The sequence below is a fragment of the Notamacropus eugenii genome, chromosome 6 (assembly GCF_028372415.1).
Source record: "Notamacropus eugenii isolate mMacEug1 chromosome 6, mMacEug1.pri_v2, whole genome shotgun sequence".
Classification (NCBI taxonomy): Eukaryota; Metazoa; Chordata; class Mammalia; order Diprotodontia; family Macropodidae; genus Notamacropus; species Notamacropus eugenii.
The window spans coordinates 329,496,173-329,518,356 of NC_092877.1; the positions used below are offsets into that span (position 1 = coordinate 329,496,173).

At 41.1% G+C, this 22,184-nt stretch overlaps 1 protein-coding gene across 1 annotated transcript in view; it reads right to left on the minus strand.

Moving 5' to 3' along the window:
* Nucleotides 1-21,568, minus strand: part of SLC16A14 (solute carrier family 16 member 14) — a 44,452-nt gene extending 22,884 nt beyond the window's left edge. The window contains exons 1-3 of the mRNA XM_072618114.1: nucleotides 21,184-21,568; nucleotides 5,494-5,766; nucleotides 307-450 (exon numbers count right to left, since the gene is read on the minus strand). Coding sequence (XP_072474215.1) covers nucleotides 307-450; nucleotides 5,494-5,766; nucleotides 21,184-21,223 — 457 coding nt within the window. The 5' untranslated portion in view covers nucleotides 21,224-21,568. The remainder of the gene's footprint in view (nucleotides 1-306; nucleotides 451-5,493; nucleotides 5,767-21,183) is intronic.
* Nucleotides 21,569-22,184: the final 616 nt, after the last annotated feature.

Consider the following 22,184-nt stretch of genomic DNA (forward strand, 5'->3'; position numbering starts at 1 on the left):
GTAAGCAGACAGGATAGAGACATACTTTGAGACAGCCCATCTCTTATGGGGAAGGCTTTAGAGGGGCAGTCAGCACCAAGCTTCCACTGTAGCCTTCCCAGAAGTCTTGCCCATGTGCCAAGAAAAGACAACATGAACTTTCTTTCCTTTCCTATCACACTCACTGCATTTGTTACTCTTATGAAAGATGAGAGAACATAGAGTAAGGTGATTTAGAGGGATGTTTTCTCCTCCACAATCAACCCCTTTGCTAAAAGGCACAATAAAAATAAGGAAGCTCGATTTCCGGGCAGGTACATCACTTACCGGCAGCCACTCCAAATGTGATAAAGAGATAATGCACGTTGGTAGCGTAGGCACTCAGCACCCAGCCCAGGGCATTCAGAATCCCTCCAATAATTGCAGTCTTGCGGCAGCCACATGTGTTAATGAACAAACCAATGAAAGGTCCTGTCAGGGAACATCAAAAAGAATGAACCATTCCTCCCTAATAAAGCCTTACCAGAATGCAACTAAAAACAAATTGCCTTAAAACATAATAGTTGCTGTTATGGAACTTGGAAAGTTTCTTAAAGCTAGGGTAAGAGTTGGAAAGATGAAGATTTAGATTGGATGTTCAGAACTTTTAAATCAATTAGAATGGAATGGACTGCCTCAAGAGGTGCAAATAGGTGTACAATGGATAGAGTGGATAGAGAAGACCTGAATTCAAATTCTACCTTAGACATTTACTAGCTATGGGACCTGGGCATGTGATAACCTCAGTGTCCTCACCTGTAAAATGGGGATAATAATACCTACCTCCTAGAGTTTTTATGAGATAAATGAGATCATATATGGAAAGTACTTTACAAACCTTAAAGTGATATATAAAGGCTACTTATTAATAGGAAACCCTTCACTGGAAGTCTTCAAGCAAAGGCTGGAAAACCACTTGCCAGTAATATTGTAGAAGAGATTTTTATTCAGGTAACAGTTGAGCTAGCTGACCTCTGACGACCCTGCCAACTTGCTAATTCTGTATAATATTTAAAAAAAAAAAAACCTCATTCAAACAAATAAACTCAAACCAGCTCACTTCCAGTAATCTATCTGAAAGAACACCTGATATGTCATTTGTCAAGAAATGTATAAAGTTTTCTGAGGTTTCTCTACCTGACTTAAGTAGATTAGACATGGTGAATTTCAGTGGAAAACTTTGGATTCAGATTATATATTCCAGTCCTGGCTCTCCCATCTATTACTTTGGGCAAGTCACTTAACAGCTCTGTGTTTCAGTTTCCCCATCTGTAACAAGAGCTAAGGTTGGGCCAAGTGAGCTCAGCCTAAGGTCTATCCCATCCCTATTTATGTTTATTATCCTGTGAGGTAAATATGCTGATTTATCCTTTTTTCTAAGAGTTATACAACAAGGACCAGTGCTGGAGTGGTGGACCTGGAGTCCAACAGACCTGGGTTAGAATCCTGCCTATGACATTAACTAGTTGTGTGATGCTGTCTGCCTCAGTTTCCCTATTTTTAAAATGAGGATAATGATAGCACCCACCTCCCGTTGTGAGGATCAGATGAGTTAATATTTGAAAGCACTTTGCAAACCTTAAAGGGCTACATAATAATAGATATAATGTACAATATGATATGTAGTAATAGATATAATATATCTAATAATAGGTATGGTATATATCATAATAATAGATGTAATATGTAATATCATACATACTAATAGGTATAATATATTAAATATAATAATAGATATATGATGTTATATCCTATAACAGGTATGGTATATAATATAACAATAATATATAATAATAAATATGTTATATAACATATAATAGATGTAACATATAATAGATATCATATATAATAGATATCTATTTTATATGTAATAATAGAGATAATATATAGATATAGATAATAATAGAGATAATATATGTAATATATCAACTAATGTGTCAAATATAGCCTATGTGATATTATACTATATAGGATATTATATAATAGTATATATAATATACAGTTCTTCAAGGTTTACAAAGCATTTTACAAATATTAGCTCATTTGATTTGCATAACGACCCTGGGAGGTAGAGTTATTATTCCATAAGCAAAGATAAACAATGGTTACGTGACTTGCCCAGGGTCACACCACTAGCTGAGGCTGTATTTGAACTTGGGTGTTCCTGATTCCAGGTCCAGCATTCCATCCACTATGCCACCCAGCTGAATCTTCATAAATATTAGTTTATTTTTATTATTATTTAATGCAACAAATGTGGCTCCTCTGGTTACCCTGTTGTCTATATTTCTCACATGAAAATGAGTGAATACTGAATTGCTATCCAGAGGTCCGTTGCTTCATAGGCTCATCCATCAAGCAAAATATGAGGTTGTGTATATTGTTTATTAGGATGACAATTTGTGTTGTTCTGTGGTTTAAGTCAGGTCCAACTCTCTGTGGCTTCATTTGGGGTTTTCTTGGCAAGAGATACTGGAGTGGTTTGTCATTTCCTTCTCCAGCTCATTTTACCGATGAGGAAACTGAGGCAAACAGGGTGAAGTGACTTGCCCAGGGCCACACAACTAGGAAATGCCTGAGGCTAGATTTGAACCCAGGAAGATGAATCTCCTTTGCTCCTGACCCTGCTCTCTATACTCTGTAGCACCCCCTAGTTGACCTATGGCAAGCTATAGCCTCGTCATTCTCCTTTTGAGAATTGCTCTAGGCCTTTTGGAGAGTTGCCTAACCCTACATTCCATCGGAGCCTCTTACAAACCCCAGCAGCCTGAATTTCATGGTGGGAATTGGGGCAGAGGGAAGGTGCTGTGTCAGCATTAATCTACACGGAACCTCTGCCTCATCCCCAAATGAGGCAAAATTAAAGATCTGCATAGAAACAGAATAACAACACCAGCGACTTTTAAATATTGCTCTCTCTGTGCCAGACACTTGACTAAGGGCTTTACTCTATTACCTTACTTGATACATATAGCTTTGCTTTGCTAATGGCTATCTTTGACGGTAATCCATAAATGCATGAGAAGCCTGAATCTTAAACACAGTGATGATGGAGAATTAATCAGCGATTGCATTTGTTCACCCTATCTTGGAGACAATCTGGCAGCAGAAAAACATTTTAAAATAAAGATAGGCATGAAGATGGGTAATGACCACATGATCAGTCCTGGGACCCTCTGGGTTTCTGATAAGAACTATTAAGGGCAAATGATGATAAATCCTAAAGAATTTTAAGATAAAGGTTAAAGACATTTTTCTGTATCTTTTACAATGATTTTGATGACTCTAGACCCAAATTACTCTACTATATAAATGAAACTCTAATGAGTGGGTAAAGGTGTGGGGGGAAACTCATGCTTGTCAGTTGTCTAGTAATAGGCCTTTTTAGAATTGAAAAGGCCACTTTCAATGGTCTGATTATATTCCCTATGCTCCAGAAACTGCTCATAAGCAAATGCTTCCAATGGACTGGGTTTTTTTTATGTTACAGTTTTTTTATGTTTTTTAATGTTAGAGTAAAAAATATCTTTTGAATTTAGTGCCCAAAAAGAAAAATGGTAAATGCTAGGATTCAAGGAGTATCATGTCGAAAAGAAACTTGGATTGTATGTGGGATACAAAGGCATTCAGGGCCTGGAGCACAAATCTGACCTCAGATATTAGTTGTGAGACTCTGGGGAAGTCACTTAATTCTATTTGCCTCAATTTCCTCATCTGTAAAATGAGATGGAAAAGGAAATGGCCAACCACACCAGTATCTCTGCCAAGAAAGCCCTAAAAAGAGGTCATGAAGCGTTGGACATGATTGAAATGGACGAAACAACAACAAAGCGTAATTTCTCCAGGCCTCAGTTTCTTCAGTGAGAACTTAGATGGCCTTGAAGATCCCCTCTACCTTTAAATCTGAGATCTAAAAATAGGTGCACAACCATAGAAGGCCATCAAGTTAGGGGTTAGATGATATAATCGCTGTAGACTTCTAACTCCAGACCTACGAAAAAATGCTGTGTTAACATCTAGATAAAATCAGCATATTATTGAAGATAGTTAAATTAACTTCATAAAACCATGAATTTTAAGCTGGATGAAGTCTTTGAAGTTATCTGTTCCAATTACCATTACAGAAATAACTGGGAAGGTAAAAATATCCCTTTTGGAAAAGACATAATTTAAATTTAGGGCTTCTTATAAATATTTTACAAATTAGGCTTTCAAAATTTGTGGTTTTTATATCTGGAATTAAAAAATATAACAATAATAAAAATATGTTTAGGACCTGTCCAGGCTGGCCAGATGTCAGGAATATGCGCCTCTATCCAGGGTACCATTTCTCCTTGCATTTCCTTTGGTCCTGGGGTTGTTGAGACCTAGTCTGGGTTGCTTGACTGTTCCTAACTTTTGAAGTGATTAACTACTCATTTCTGGGAAGTAGAGGACCACCAAGCTTTACCATTAGCCCGGGCACTGCATCCTAAGGTCCTCATCCTTACCACCTTCCCTTTTTCTAGGCTCTCCGTGTTTTCCTCCTTGACTTTCTGTTCCCAGACACCCCACAGAAGCTACCCTTGCCATCAACCTGACAGGCCTGCCCTGCAGTTGGATTTTCTTTTTTTCTGTCATTCCTACCAATTAGAATGTGAGCTTTCTGAGAGTAGGGACTGTTTTTTCTTTCTCTTTTTTCATTTCTATCCCCAGGGCTTAGTACAGTGCTTTCCATATTTCTTAATAAATGCATTCATGCATTCATAGAGAAGTATTTTGGAGTGCTGGAGATGGGAAGACCCAAATCCTCCAGATTCAAATCCTACTTCAATACACACTAACTTGGTGAGAATGGCCAAGTCACTTAGTCTCTTTAACCTCAGTTACTCTATCTGTAAAATAAGGATAATGATCTCTGAGGTACTCACCTGTGAAATGAGACAAAAGATATGGGAAAAAATTTTTAAAAAAACAAGAAATAGTATATGGCTTAGCTGATGCGGGTCTTACCATAACGTCATAACTATTGTTTTTGGTGACACTGCATCAAAGGCCTCAATCACCTGGGGTGAAAAGAGGTAAGTCAGAAGTCAGAAGTCAGTTGGTGTATGACTGGCATGTAATTTGCATCATGTGCACACACCAACGGAGACTACTTTCAATCCTTGTCCTCTCTCTAATTCTTCTGATAATTAAAGATAGTGTAGATGGTATAGAGGATAGAATGCCAAGCCTGGAGGCAGGAAAATTCATCTAGTTTCAGACACTTACTAGCTCTGTGACCCTGGGAAATCACTTAACCCTGTTTGCCTCAGTTTCTTCATCTATAAAATGAGCTGGAAAAGGAAATGGCAAACCACTCCAGGATCTTTACCAAGAAAATCCTAAATGGGATAAGGAAGCTAGTAAGGTCTGGGAAGCTAGTAAGGGGAAAAGAAGAATCTCCATGCTATGTCTACTTATCTAGTGTTTCCAGGACCCTGACAGACATACCAACAATGAGCGTGATTCCCATGCTGAGAGAGCTAACCCAGGCAGTCAAGCCTCGACTTTGATGAAATTCTTCGAGCCATTCCATATTCAGCACACCTAGGGCCATCTGGGACCCCATAATGAGTATATGCACCACAAAAGAGGAAAGGACAATCATCCAAGCCCATCCGCCATCAATGTTGGGGTTAGGTTGATGGGTCTTCTTTTCTCTTGGTCCATCTTCAAAATCATACCCAATATCTTCATGACTGGTGTACATTTTTCTACAATATTCTGAAAAGTAAACAACAAATTATTTCACTAATCATGACAAAAAAAATGTTTTAATTTTCTCCTCATCCTCTCCATCACCATTAAAGGATTGCCATCTTGCCAGAATGCCATGTTCTTTAGGATAATATTAGAAAGGAAGTCAAGAAGGGGAAGAACCATTGGACCCAGATGGCTCTGGAGGAGAAAAAGAGACCAGTGACTCTGCACAGCCCTCCCTCACTTAAATCCAGTTCACTTGCAGTTACGCTATCACTTCCTTGATGCCATGGCCCTTTTTGAGAAGGACAGACTAACAACAAGAAAGGAAGTAGAAGACAGTGGATAGCCCTATAATAGCAAGGTCCCTGAGCTTTGAGGCAAAAAGGTCTGGATTAAAATCCTGACTCAGACATTGTATCACCCTGGTATTGCTTGGTCAAAGAGTATGCATGCTTTTATAGCCCTTTGGGCATAGTTCCAAATTGCTCTCCAGAATGGCAGAATCAGTATACAACTTCACCAGCAGGGCATTAGTGTTTTAATTTTCCTACATCCCCTCAAATATTTTTTGTTTGCCTTTTCTGGCATATTAGCCAATCTGACAGGTGTTTGATGGTAGCTCAGAGTTATTTTAATTTGCATTTCTCTAATCAATAGTGATTTAGAACATTTTTATATGACTATAGATAGTTTTGATTACTTTGTCTGAAAACTGCCTGTTCATATCCTTTGATCATTTATCAGTTGAGGAATGGCTCTTATTTCTATAAATTTGACTCAACTTTCTATATATTTGAGAAATGAGATCTTTATCAGAGAAACTTGCTGTAGGAATTTTTTTCACAGTAATTATTACCAACTATGTATTTTGACCCATCCTATCTATCCTACTATCCACCCTGTCTATCCTGCTCTCTCTCTCCTTTTATTCTGTCCATTCTCAAAAGCGTTTTGCTTTTGACTTTTATCTCTCTCAATCTGCCCTCCCTTTTATCAGTATCTCCTCTCCCCCTCCCCTTCCTTTCCTACTTTCCTGTATGGTAAGATAGATTTCCACACCCAAATGAGGGTGTATATTATTCCCTCTTGAGTCAATTCCAATGAGAGTAAGGTTAATGGGATCCCCGCCCCCCATGTGTTCCCCCTTCTTCCCCTCCATCATAAATTCTTGTTTGGACCCTTTTTATGTTAGATAATTTACCCTATTATGACTCTCCCTTTCCCCTTCCCCCAGTGCATTCTTCTTTCTCATACCTTAATTTTATTTTATTTTTTGATAATCATCCCATCATATTCAACTCATACCTGTGTATTCTCTCTATATATACTTCTTCTAACAACCCTAATAATGAGAAAGTTTTTAGGAGTTACAAGTATCATTTTCCCATGTAGGAAGGTAAACAGCTTAACCTTATTGAATCCCTTATGATTTCCCTTTCCTATTTACCTTTTTATCCTTTTTTTGAGTCTTGTATTTGAAAGTCAAATTTTTTATTCAGTTCCGGTCTTTATCAGGAATGCTTGAAAGACCTCTTTTCATTCAATATCCATTTTCTCCCCTGAAGAATTATACTCATTTTTGCTAGGTGGGTGATTCTTGGTTGTAATTCTAGCTCTTTTGTTCTCCACAATATCATATTCTAAGTCCTCTGATCCTTTAATGTAGAAACTGCTAAATGTTGTATAGTCCTGACTGTGGGTCCATGACATTTGAAGTGTTTCTTTTTGTCTGCTTGATCTGGGAGCTCTGGAATTTGGCTGTAATATTCCTGGGAGTTTTCATTTTGGGTTCTATTTCAGGAGGTGATAGGTGGAGTCTTTTAATGAATTATTTTCTTTAGGAAGCCTTTGGACCTTCTTTTCCATTTGGCCAATTCTTTTTAAGGTATTCTTCTTCTCATTGGCTCTTTGGACCTCTTTTCTCATTTGACCTAGTCTGTTTTTAAAGGTGTTGTTTTCTTCAGTAGTTTTTTATGCCTCCTTTACCAAGCTGTTCATTTGTTTTTCATGATTTTCTTGCATCACTCTCATTTCTCTCCCCAATTTTCCCTCTACCTCTCTTACTTTATTTTCAAAATCCTTTTTGAGCTCTGCCATGGCTTGGGGCCAATTCATATTTTTCTTGGAAACTTGGGATGTAGGAGCTTTGACTTTGTTGTCTTCTTCTGAGTTTAAATTTTGATCTTCCCTGTCCCTTTTTTATAGTCAGGATCTTTTTATGCTGTTTCCTCATTTTCCAGCTCATTTCTTGACTTTTCACTCTATGCTAAAGTAGGGCTCTGCTTCTGGAGTGGAGGGAACATGGTCCCAAGCTTGAGGTTTTTTGTGCAACTATTTTCAGAGATAATTCTGGGGACCTGTAAGTTTTTGGTTCTTCCAAGGAGCAGTCATCTAGGGAGAGATGTGTTCACTACTCTCCTGTACCATGCACTGGTCTATGAGTGACCACAAGCACCCTGGAGGGTCCCCACTCCCCTATGGCTCAAGCTGTGGTGTGCTAGTGCTCCTTCTTGCCCTGGAACTAAGAGTCAGGACTGCAACTAAAATCCAAATACGGTCAATGCAACAGAGTCCTATCCCCAGTGCCAACAAAGAGACCCCTCTAATCTCCTTTTGATCAATTATCCAATCCCCCTTTACCATATGTGGACTGAGAGTTCCAGAAACCATGGCGATTTCTGCCAGTGGTTGCTGCCACTGATTCAGTCATCCCAAGATGTGCTCATGGTTTGCTGGGGCCCAGTCTGAACTGGCTTAGCTTGCCCTGGACTGTGTTCCATTCTCATCCTGATGTGACAGACCTTTCCTGCTGACCTTCTAAGTTGTCCTGGGCTGGAAATTGTTTCACTCCATCCTTTTGTGGGTTCTGCCACTCTAGAATTTATTTTGAGGCATTATTTAAAGATATGCAGAGGGGTTTGGGGGAAAACTCAGGCAACTGCCTGCTTTTTGTCCTCCACCTTGGCTCTGCCTCTCCAGAACTGGTTCTTCAGAAGTTGAATTCTACTGGGTTGGAATAGGGAAATGGAGACAAGGTCAAGGATAGAGGCTTCTCTGAGACCTTAAGAACCTAATCTTTGCTCCACTTCCTAAGTCCTTTCCACCTGGAGTCAGAGGACACCATCCAGGAGTGATGGGGAATGAAGAAGATCAAAGATGAAAAACAAGCTACTTCATTGCGCAGTAATGGTCACATTCTTTTCACTTTATGAAGGCCCCATGCAGTATATAGTTCTATAATTTGGAGGTGGGGTTGGGGAGTAAGACCTCTGTGGACTGGGGGAGAAGGGTCATCTATATTGGAATTATGTCATAATGAGTTTAGAATCCCTTAAAAAAGTTGTGAGCATCACCAAGATGGTGGATGGTGTGGCCCCAGTATGTCCAGATACAACCAGCATCTCTGGAGTTTCAATATCACTGGACCAAGTCCAGCTTTTCCAGAGTCTTGGCAGGGCACTGTGGTCAGGGAGCTAAGGATCAGTACCTGAACAACCTGACATTCCATGCCTCCTATATACAGAAGCTTGTAAGATGACAGACAATAGTGCTAGCCTCAAGGAAGCACTGAGCCTTCCTACTCAAAGTTGGATGCCAAGATCTTCAAATCTGGAAATTTGCCAGCGTCCAAGAAATGGAAGCATTATCCGAGGGAGGAACTCTGTGTGAGAACTAAGGTGTTCTCACTACATGGTTGTAATGGGGGATGTGCCTCAACAACTTTCCTTAAGAAAACAATCTTCAGGAATTGCGCGCTCTCTCTCTCTCTCTCTCTCTCTCTCCCTCCCTCCCTCCCTTTTTCCTTCCCTTCCTCTTCTCTTTACACAAACACACATACACATACACACACACACGCATACTCGAGCTGAAAAATAGAATTCAATTCAATTTGTGTCAATTCAATGTGCATATATTAATTCCCTACCGTGGACCATGTCCTGATGCATTAGGAGAACAAAGATTAGAAAAAAATGGTACAGTTCCTGTACTCAAAGACTTTACAATCTAATAATGGGATATAAAAAGATACTCCCCAGAAGAATGCTATAAAGTAGAACATGATAAGGACAAAAGAGAGATTCAGATTAGATGTTGTTAGAAAATTTTAAGAATGAGAAATCACTTTCAATGTGGGGAGAGGGGAGAACAGCGTGGGATAGGGACACCAGAGCCAGATCTTGAAGAAAGAGTAACAGGAAAAAAATGAAGAAAACTATCTTCAAGGACTGGCCTGGGATAATCCAAGTACCATAGTAGAGAGTGGTGGACTTGATGTCAGAAGATGTGGATTCAAATTCTTCCTCAGATACATAGTTGCTATGTAACCACATGTCTGTCTCTTGAAAGCTCTTAGAGTTTCAGTTTGCTCATCTGTAAAACAGGTTTGATAATCTCACCTTTATCTTCTTCATAGGAGTGTTATGAGGAAAATGCTTTGTGAACCTTTAAACACTATAGAAATGTGAATTATTATTGTGATGGGGATGTCTAGAGGTAGGAAAGGGTGGGATGAGGTGAGGAAATAGTCATTGGACCAGTATGTCTGGAAAGGAGACAATATGAAGAAGAGACAGACTTTAGCTCAAATGCTTCTCAACAATGATACCGAACCAGAAATGCAATGGCTTCCTTAGGTGGTAACTGGCTTCCCTCTCAATGGAGGTCTCCAAGTGAAGGCTAGATGAATACTTCATGGGTATGGAGTAGAGCAGGTTTCTATTCTACTCAGGTAGATAGCCTGAGTTCTTCTAATGCTGTGTGAGTTGGAGGAATGTGAAATAAGTGGGAGTCCTGAGCTCCAGTCATCTCTGTCCTTGGAGCTCCTATGTCTGCCATGCGTATCACTCATTTGACCCACTGTCCCTCCTATGCTGCCTTTTATGTGTACAGCTCCTCTCCAAAGACCCATCATAGCATGGAGGTGAACCTGGGTTTTTAAAGGCTGTCTAGTAGGCATGTATAGCGAATGTTTACATGATATTTTAAAGTTTACAAAGCACTTTGCCACCCCTGTGAAGTAGGTGTTGTTATTACTATTTTGCAAACAAGGAAACTGAGCCTGTCAAGTTAAGTTGGTCTTCTTATCACCACTTTATAGGTGAAGAAACTAAAGTCAAGTTAAGTGATATGCACAGGGTCATATAGCTAGTAAGTGTCTGAGACAGGATTTGTACTGTGGTCATGATAGAAACAGTATCTACTCCTAATCTGGTCAGAACCCATAGAAGTAGGTACCATCATGCTAGAAATGCACCATGCATGGCCTTGAAAACTGGAAAGTTTCTGTCACATAGACTAGTTTTTTCTTAAAACAGAAATGAAACTGTCGTCCAAACTTAATTCATTCAAAGGACTGAGGCTCAAATTGTTAAGGAGGTTTCCAGTGGCCTAAGACATAAAAGCTCACTCACTGTAAGAGTCACCCAAGACCCTCTGTCTTGACAGCATTCCCACTGTCTTTCAAGTCAAGCCAACCCTCTGATGAGCAGAACCACCATGGCAAAGGGGAAATTGAGACATACTCTACCTAACCAAACTAACACTACATCTTTGCTAAATGGTTTTTCCATGTTCTTACTGAATAAGCTGTCTTGTGTTAAGATTATAGATGGTCTGTGACTGTCTCATTTTGTTTCATTCCCAAGTCTGAACTGGTGGACCTACCCTGAGTCATGGACCTACTCTGAGTCATGCCTGTCATAGGTCACAGGTCTTCCTGACTCCAAGGTGACAAATTGTGTCTGCTTTCTGAGGACCAGCCTAGATAAGTACATCACTATCAAACTGGTCCCTAGGTGACTGATCCTTTGAAATTAGAAGCCATAAGAATATAATGGGGAATTTGAGAGCTGACCAGCATCTTGAGATTTGTATTTCAGGAGGACAAGCAATCCCCTCTTAGCCTTGAGAATGATTTAGGATTATCTAGATCTTTGAGACAGAAAGCAGAACTGAGTCACGCCTTGAAATTCTTAAAAAGGCACACACCAGAGTCTTTAAGAAATGAACCAAGAGGAAGAAAGGGAACTTAAGAGATGAGCCAGACAGAATCACAGGGCCAAAAGCAACAAGTAAAGAGAAAAATAAAAACAGAGATGAATATCAGCAAAAAAAAAAAAAAAAAAAAAAAGGTCAAGAAAGGCCATTGGTCTCTATAGGCATCTTAGAAGAGAAGGCTTGGGCTGAAGCTACCAGTTGTATCAATCTCTTCAAGGACAGAAGGAAGTTACAAGAAAACGTCTGCCCTAAGTTTTCCCTAACCTCCCCCATCCACGAACAGACATTATAACATAATCTCCTTATTTGTTTACTCCTACATTTTACCTCAATCATAAAGAGACCAAAACTTAGCTAATTTCTGCCTAACTCTTGGGATTTTTCCTGTTTGGGCCAGGCTCACTGTACACTCCTAACTTTTTGTATAATATAGAACCATAAAAGCAGCAGAAAAGAGAATTATGTGGACCTAAGGGGTCATAGTGACCCTAAGTTAGTAAAAAAATATGAGCAAGTTTAAGTAACCAGGTTACGACTAAATTCCAAATAGAAAAGGGGTAGGAAGGAGACCACTAGCTCCTCCAACAGAGACACCTTCAACCACCAGTGTTATGCAAATGACAATATAAAACGGCCTGTTTTCTTCCTGCAGTGCCAAAGTCAGTACAGTGGAAATGGGGCAGAGAGCAATACTTTCTTGACTATCCACATATAACATGTCCATATACATGCTGGTACTTTACATGTCAAATTCTTGGGCAGTGAACAAGATTACCTGTTACTAAGGAGGAGTTCACCTTTTTGTATATTGTATCCAGGAGTGGACTAGAGTCAGCTCATACTGGCTCAGGAGTTATTTGTTAAATTTTCAGTGTAATAATGGTAATGGAAGAATAAGGGAGGGCTCCTTGGGAGGATGAAAATGGGTCTTTAGAGGGGAGGATGAGTGAATAGATCAAAGGAGGGTATAGAAGGGTATTTAGATTTATGGGAAAGGGAGAATAAGGGAGGGATCCTGGAGGGAGGGTGTGTATGTTAAATAATAGGAGGGCAAGGTAGTGGGCAGAAGTAAAGAAGAGGAGTTAAGAGGGATAGGAAATAAGAGATATGCACAAATATAAAAACAAAGATGAGAAGTAGAATTTGTTAGGGAAAGTATATGTCTATATATATAGACATGTACATACACATGTGTGTATATGTACATGACATATATGTGTGTGTATGTATATATGTTTGCATATATACATACACACACATATATATATGTATATATCTATATATACATATGTATATATCTGTGCTTAATTGTAGCCTGGGGTGGGTTAGGGAAAAGGAAAAAGAAGAAAGTAAAAAGAGCACAGCAAAGAACAAAAGAAAACTTCCAAGGAAGCAAAGATGGACGTCTCTCAACACAACGTGTAGTATTTATTATATAAACTTTCTTGAAATGGAAATTTATTGCCATATATTCTGAATCATTTCTTACATTCTACTGTGCACTTACTTTTTTATATTTAAGTTGCAATATTTAAATTTATAATATGTTTCTTTTTCTTATTGTGTATTTAAATTTTAGTAATAAAAAATTTCAGCAAAAGCATTTATACTTCAGAAATTGGCAAAGGATACAAGTCAAGGCTTGATTTGTTGTTTTTCTGGTTGTCTAGATTAAAGAAAGTGATGGGGAAAATGTTAATATTGCAGATTAAACTCTAAAGTGCATCCCATGTACATTTCCCCCAAGAAAGTCAGCTGTTAAACATTTACCAGTCTAAGTCTATGGATTCTTTATCAGAAGTAAGCTTTTAATGCATAAAATAAAAAAAAAAACCATAAGGTTACAAAGGAAGTCAATTTTATTGCCATACAGCTATCAAAATATTTTTTAAAAGTTCATGGACCACAGTACTAGAGGAAATGAATATCAGTATTAACATTGTCACTATAAATGAAACAAGAAGGCAAAAGGAAGTCATAGCTAATGTAAGAATGACTTACAGATTCTTCTTAGAGAGGAAAATAAAGGCACTAGCAGCATTGGTTCTATTACGTGTCCAAAGGCAGTTAAGTAAGACAATTAAACTTTCCAGACATAATTACCTGGTAATCTTCCTTTTCAAGACAATGGATAACCATTTGTAAAAAGATTACCTTAAAGATAATTGCAGCTTAACATGAAACATCTGTTACAGATGATGAGGAGGTATACACACTTTACCAAGAACTTGAGAACTCCTGCCCCCCCAAATCAAATCAACACATATTTTATTGCTCAGTGACTTAAATGCAATGGTGGGCATGGGGTAATGAAAGAGTATGTTGGAAAACATGATGAGGAGGAAGAAACAAGAATCAAAGGCTTGTGAACTATATGAAGTCTCACGTCCATATATATAATGAAAAATGTCATCAAGAAGAAAATTTGAAGGCGTTGGGCATGGTGAGCACCAACGAACACTACAAATATGAACACTCTATTAAAATAAAGAACAACTGGTTGCTTATGTGGGATGTCATTTCAAAACTAACTACCCACATACAGTCAGATCATCAACCTTTTAGAGAAAAGATATGACATGAGATGAAAGAACATAACAAGATATGACACACAATCAAGGGAAGTCCAACCTGGCCAGAGGCTAGGTGGTGCAGTGGATACAGTGTAAGGAGTGGAGTCAGGAGAACTGAGTTCGAATCTGGCCTCAGACATTTACTAGCTGCGTGACTCTGGACGAGTCAATTAACCTTTTTTGCTTCAGCTTTCTCATCTATAAAATGAGCTGGAAAAGGAAATGGCAAACCACTCCAGTATCTTTGCCAAGAAATGGGATCATGAAAAGTTGGACGCAACTGAACAAGAACCACTTGGTCTGTTAAATAACCCATTAATGCCTCCCTTCCCCCCACATGAAATGGATAAAGAACAGATATTGGCAAAGACTGTCAAAATTTCCTTGGGAAGTTTAATTGATGCACATCAATGATGAAACCAAAAATTTCTAGAAACCACCTCAGCCAGGAAACATCTGATCTCCTCACCAAGCAGAGATATATGGTAGCCAAGAGCAATACTGATTTGGAACATAAATTAATTTGCAAACTCTTGTAGAACAAGATGATGGAAGATTATAAGCAAGAGAGGCTCATAAAAGAACAAGAAGAAATAAAAGGAAAAACAAATTGGCAGAAAGCTTGGGGAGAAATTCATCTAAGCCTGATCACCCAGAGGGCAACCAAGGAAGAAATAAAGGTGGAAAATGAGCAGATGAGAAATAGAAATGTTTTTCTCCTTTAATCACAGTGGAAACATCATACTCATATTCTGTCATCACAGATGACAGTGGGCTTTGTGAGGAAGAAGAAATGACACCAGAGAAAACAAAGATGAGGAGGACAACTGATTAGGCCAAATATACACAAAAATAGTCTCAGGCTGTGTGGATAACATAATTTTTGAAAGCTTTTTGAAAGATTAATTCTTGTGGTAGTTAAATGAAAGGATACCAAACATTTGAGGGAAAATCTCAAGCCTTATTTTTATTAAGAAATAGGCAAACAAAAAAAATCAATATTGACCAGTCCATATGTCCTATCTTTATAAAGCTTTTATGTAAATAGTTTACACAAATATCCACATCTCTGTGAAAGCATGAGAAGGAACCAAGGAGGCTTTTTCAAACAGCATTCTTCAGCAAAATATATCATTACAGGTACAAAATTTACAAAAACGTGTAGACAATATAGGATCTCACTGTGTTCATTGTTTGTTGACTATTAACAAAAATCCAACATTTGATTTGGTAGACCTTTAAAGGCTCTCTTCCAACAAGATAATTCACATGCATATGTGAAAATCACACAAAGTTCTTTGAAAAAGATAACAATAGATAATTTACCCAATGATCCTCCTTGTTTGTATCAAATGAGGCAAAAAACAGGGAGATTTTGCTTAACAAACACATTTCCTACAATGATGGATGATGTTCAGTGCAAAGTCCAAATGTAGATCCTTAGAGATGACCGGCCCTTCAGACATTTCTGTTTGCAGATGACTTTGTGCCGGAACACCGGACTCTTTTAAACAAGAGTCATACCTAAAAGAGTCTGGTTTATCCATATATTATTTGTATAGGAAAACCAAGTGGATGAAAAAAGCTTGTTTTCTAGATTATGATGTACTATTATTGCATGAACAACCTATAAATCTATTGGTACGCAGACCTCAGACAGACACTATAGATGGCCCAGAATTGAATAGAAAGTGAGCTGAGTGGTTTTTGGGAATTTTTACAGTGCTTTTAATGACTCAGTATTCTTCTATTACTAATGAATAGCTGGGATGCTAGGGATTTTGATGGCATCTTCCATTGCTGGGTCTCAATGATAGGGAATGAATTAATTGAACTGTTGTGGGATACAGCCAGCTCTATGGTACATAAGAGAAATGAGATAGTACTGTCTCCAAATAGTAAATGGCAAGACATCCAAAGGGCATTGGAGTACGTATTTCCAACAAATAATTATAGAGAAAAATTTGTGTTTTGGAAATTAATGACTCAAAATAAAGGTTGCCCAAGGGTGTTATGAGACCTAGTGATATCTGATAGCCTACATGCTCCAGTACCTTACCACACAATGTCAAGAAACCTAGAGGAAGCTCCACCTCCAACCCAATAAATTGGGTAGACCACTTATGGAAGATTTACAGGAGTATATGGGCACTTGTACGTTTGACCTGCAGTCTAGGATTTGTAACCCTTCTGGCCTTATACAGACCATGTCCAATCAGAGGGTCAGACCCCCCAAAATGTCTTTTTGGCTTGCCTCACCCTACTCAAAGGTTATGCTGGAAAAATCTTTAAATATAGCTCATGACTAGGTCTCCACAGAGGTGAATTAAAGGGGCATTAATTCTCATACAGCAGCTCTAAGTAACTGCATATTGGGTACAGAACAACCTCTACTCCACCTCACAGACAATACAGAAACCAGATAATGTATTCTCTGTAGCTCATAAACATTCTATAAAATCACTCTTCCCTCTCCAGTGAATTATTCTCCCCTCCCCACCCCCTCTCCTCCACCATACAGTCCTGCAGACACATACAGTCATTCTATGAGTAAATCTGTGGTTTGGATAAAGGAAAAAAAATTAGGGTTACTAGAAGAAAGCCCCCTTCACATTGGACCTGCAACATTCTACCACTCATTGCTCCCACCTTTCCACCCAAATGAGGGAAAGTTGCATTATTTTGCTGGTTGGTAAATCCAACTCATATAATGGAAATATTTTTGTGTTTATTTCGTACACATGTTGCATTTCATTATTTAGGTGCATATTGTTGTCCCTCTCACTCTTACCTGCCCTCCCCCACCCACCCCCACCCCAGTAGAATGTACACTTCTTTAGGGTAGGTACTGTCTATTCCTGTCTTTATATATCCAATACCAGCCCAAGCCTGGCAATAGCAGGTGCTTGGTAAATACAAATTTGAAGTTGTTCGGGGAACTTCACTTATTAACTTCCTACTCATATACTGTCTTAGAAGGATGAGTGGTAATTTCCATTAGAAGAAATATTTGGGTAGTGAGATCACAGATCTGTGGAAGTACTAGTGTCTATCTCTATACTGTGTACACAGTTCATTTCTCTGAGCTTTGAAGGACCAGGCTGTGGTGAATCCATCTTCTTATCTCTCACATGGTCTAGTACGAGGCCTTGCTCATACCAGGTTTGAAAATGTTTGTTGAACACATGATACATTTTAACTAGACTTTTTGTTGTTGCTTCAGAGTCCTGAAGTATGATTTTCACTAGGTAAATGGAAGCAAACTTTCAGAGGTCTACCAGAAAGGCAGCCTTTGCCTTGAATGTCTTGAATGAAGCACTTGAATGTCATACCTGTCTTTGGATATGAAAAAGAATAGTGTACTGTATCATCATTAGTTCGTGACTTTAAAAATGTATGGCATTAGATTATTTGCCATAAAACACTAAAAAGCAAGAGTTATCTCAAACTTCATCATTAGTGTAATGATAGTAGCTATTAATAAGCTTCTGAATACAATTAGATCTGATTCAGGAAATTTAACCTTAAGGACTACTTCTGAATATAAGTTAAAGTGAATATTAAAGACTATTGTCTTAAGTTTCTCCCTATTCTAGTCCATCCTCCACTCAACTGTCAAAGTGACCATCCTAAAACTCAGGTCTGACCATGTCATCCCTCTTCAGTAACCTCAAGTGGCTTATTATCCCCAGGATCAAATATAAAACCCTCGGTTTGGCTCTTAAAGCCTTCATTACCTTTCTCCTCTCCTTACTCTTGACTTCCCACCACATACATACTTTATGATCCAGTGACACAGGCATCTTTCATTGTTTCTTACACAAGTTGTTCCGTCATCTCCAGACTGTGCTTCTGTATTGGACGCCCCCTGTGCCTGGAACTAATGCCCTCCTCATCTCTTCCTTTAAGTTTCTCTGGCTTCCTTCATTTTCTATTTGTATGCTATCTCTCCCATTAGACTTTGAACACTTTAAGGGCAGTGTCTACAGGTAATCACAACATCAGGAGACTTACGTGAAAACCAGGTTTATTACAAGAGAAATGAACATGCATCTCAAAAAGACAAGTTCAAGGGATTCCTTACCAGCCCTTAACTGCAGGGACTGTCTTCTCTTCCTTTCTATCACCAGTGCTTAGCACTTAATAAACACGCTGACTTGCATATAAACAAAACCCGAGTCAGCTCTGTCTTTGGTTAAATGGCCTTTGTAAGTCACATTTGCCCCTGGCTCTTTTTCTTCCTCTTAATAACTCTCTCCTCAAATCCAAATTTCCTTTTACATGGACAGAAGAAAGCAGCAGGTGCAAGCTGTTAAATAATGCTAAGCAGCTCAACTAATCTAATATATTCACTGTTAGCCATGCATGGGCTGTGGAACATTCAATATATCCTACTCTAGAGCATCAGAATCCAAAATTTTCATTTCTTTCTTTTTTTGCCCAAGTCTCTTCTAAGAATAAAGTCACAAGTAAAGCAGTCATCTGTTTTTAACTTGGCTAATTCTCTTTGGTAAAAATTCTGGTATTCTAGTTTTAAGTGAAAAGGTGGGATCTATTAAGTTAAAATCTATAAATATAGACATCTCATGAAGAGAGGGCTAGAACTGCGATGTGAAACAGCATCATATAATCTCCAACTAGTCTGTTTAACCTGAATGTCCATATGATGGCTATTTTCATTTAAATGATACTTTTCTATAAAGAAGGAAGGAAGGAAGGAAAGAAGAAAAGATGGAAAAAGGATAGGAAGGATGGAAGGATGGAAGAAAGGAATGAAGGAAAGAAGGAAGGAAGGAAGCATCTATTAGTCATCTGCTACAAGCCAGGCACTGTGCTAATCACTTTATAAATACCTCACTTGATCCTCATGACCCTGAGAGAATAATATCTTGAAGAATTCAAGCTATTATCCAATAATTGTTTTTAAAGTAAATATGATTTCAATTGGATGTATTTGATGTTGAATACTGGCAGGTATGGAATGTTTGATGATATTCTACATACACCATATCAGAAAAGATTATATAAGTATGGCAAAGGACAACTGTAGCATTTCCACTGAAGACAAGGGAGAATCCAGGAAGTTCTAATTTGCCTTGGATTTCTTTTCCCAAGGCTACTCAATAAACGTTTGTTAAGTGCCTACTATGTACCAGATACTATGCTAAGAAGCACTGGAGATACAGAGAAGCAAAAGACAGCCCTGCCCTGAGGATCTCACAGTCTAGGGGGACAACAGGAACACAAGCTATATGAAGGATGTATTTGAGGTAATCAACAGAAGGAATGCACCAGCACAGGAGAGATCAAGGAAGGCTTCCTGTAGAAGGTGGAATTTTAGCTGGCACTTGAAGGAAGCCTGCAGGTGGGGACAAATAGGGAAAGAATTCCAGGCATGGGGGACAGCCACTGAAAACGCCTGGAGTTGAGAGATAAAGGGTCTTGTGTGAGCAACAGCAAAGAGACTGGTGTCACTGGATTGCAGAAAACTGTTTCAGTGATAAAGTATAATCACACTGTGATTCAATGAACTTGAATGAACATTAATTGCTCGGGGCTTGGTGCCTAGGTCTCAGCACCTAGACACCAAAAATGACCAGGGAGAGAGGTAGTTCTGATGTAGGAAAAAGAGCACCAGCTTGAGTCCGAGGGCTCGGATCAGGGCCAGAGCTCTGCCCATCATTACACAGGTGACTTCAGGGCCTGAACCTCAATGTCCGCACCCCCAAAATGCGGAGGCTGGATTCTGTGGTCCCCCCCAGCTCACGGTCCGAGGAGGATGAGAAGGACACGTAGGGGCCTCCTAACTCGCTGCAGGGGATAAAAAGGGATTTGTCTCATTTTCGCGCTTTGCTTTGGACCCCGAGGTGCGGGGTTTGAATGCACAGAGGGGCCTGGATATACGTGCAGCCGAGGGAGCGGCTGTAGCGGTAGCTGTAGCCCAGCTCTTGGATGGAGGGACGGATGAAGGGATGCAGAGATGGAGGGATGGCGAGGGAGGGAGTGGATCCGCCTCCCGGCCAGACCGCCGCAGCCTATCCGGATAACGAGGGCGGGCCAGACTCGCCCGGGGGGCTCCACCCCAGGGCCCCCTCACCATCCTCGCATTCCCATTGGCTCTGCACTCCATGACCTCCCCCTCCTGTCTCTTCCGAGACCCCCAAGTCGGGATCTCCAGGTTCGGCCCAGAGCCCGGCAGGCGCGGAGCCTAGCGGGCTCTCTTCCCAAGGCCCGTCAGCTCTTCTACTAGAGCCTCGGTCCCCGTAGGAAACTGAGGCACCTCCAGTCCCCGGCCAGCTAGCCCTGGGAGCCGCGGTCTGCCCCCTCCCCGCACTGCTCCCGCCCCCCGCTCCTCCCCCTCTCCCCATAAATAGCATCTCTAGTCTGTCCCTCAGTAACCAGAACCGGCGCCGGCTCAGCCTGCTCTACCCTCGGAGCTGGGCCTGGGCAGGACCGCGCTGGGCGTGGGACCAGGGGAGCCGGGCCAGGGGCTCCCGGGAGGCGGAGCGGGGATGGATGTCGGCCCGGGAGCTTCTCACCGGCTTCCCCCGCGTTAAAGACCGCAAGGAAAGAGCACGCATCCCCTCCTTCCGTCCGTCCATCTGTCCTCCCTCCCACCAGCAGCACAGACAATGACCCGCAGTTACCCCAGGCTGCAGCCGCCGGGCCGGGGAACACGTCCCCTCCTGGCTCGCAGGGCGGGGGGGCGCACCCCTCTCCCCACCTCCGTCCTGTGCATCCTTCCTCCTCCTCCCCCCACCCCTGCTCTTGGCAGCCCCCAACGCCGCTGCCAGCAGGACCCCGGTGGCCCCGGCTGCCGCTGGGCCCCCATCCCCAGGGGCAGTGCCCGAGCCCCGGGCGCACTTACCTCTCCCGGCCAGCCCCGGGTGAGCCGCTTCGCAGGGCATTAGTTCCGAGGCTCCCCAGCTCCTCGCTGCTGCCCCTGGACCCCCCGAACGCCGAGCCTGGTTGCAGTGAAGCCTGTCATCCTGTAGCTGCGGTGCCCTGGCCCTCCAGCTCTGCTTGGCCGCAGCCCCGGGCTGGTCCGAGCAGGTGGAGCGACCCCCGCCGTCCTCAGCCCTTTGCCCCGCGGAGCCGGGGGGCTCGGGGGTTCTGGGGCAAGAGCTGAGCGTCCAGCCTGTGCAAGCCCAAGTCTCCACAGTCTTTCATTCCTATACCGGCTAATTCTGGTTTGGCAGGAAAAATGTTGCAGTCACCTCACAGGCACACTCTTGTGGCTGGTTGAAGTTTATGGCGAGGGCTGGGGCTGGGCTGTCAGCCTGCGAACTGGTCCTGATGGAGCAGCATCCGCCCCGAGTTCCGGGTGTAGGTGGGGGGGACTCTTCATCCGAAATCATCTCTGGGGTGGGTCAGCAAAGGACAAGCCCAAACTGTAGATGGCACAGTTTGCTTAGAACAAGGAAGAAAGGGGACTTGAAAGCCTACCTTCCCCAGGAGGGCTGGGGCAAGCTTCTCTCTGCCTTTGCTCAGCCTACATCCTCTTTTCTCAGAGAGGTGGCTGTCCCGACTGGCTCTGGGTGGCAGAGTGGATAGGGGTTTGGAGTCAGAATGACCAGAGTTAGAATCCTGCCTCAGATATTAACTTCTAGACGCAGGGGCAAGTCATTTAACCCTTCTCAGCCTGTGTCCTCATCTGTAAAAGGGTGGCAGTAATAATGCCTACTTCATAAGGGTGTTGTATCAAATGGATAGCGTGCAAAGTGCTCCCCAAACCTTAAAGCAACATAGGAATGCTAGCTATTATATTACGATAAGGTCCCACCATAGCTTGTACACTTTGTATCCTATCTCCTCACTGCCCGAGAACAAAGCCTCATTTCAGCCTCTTAGAATCCCTGGCTCCCTGCG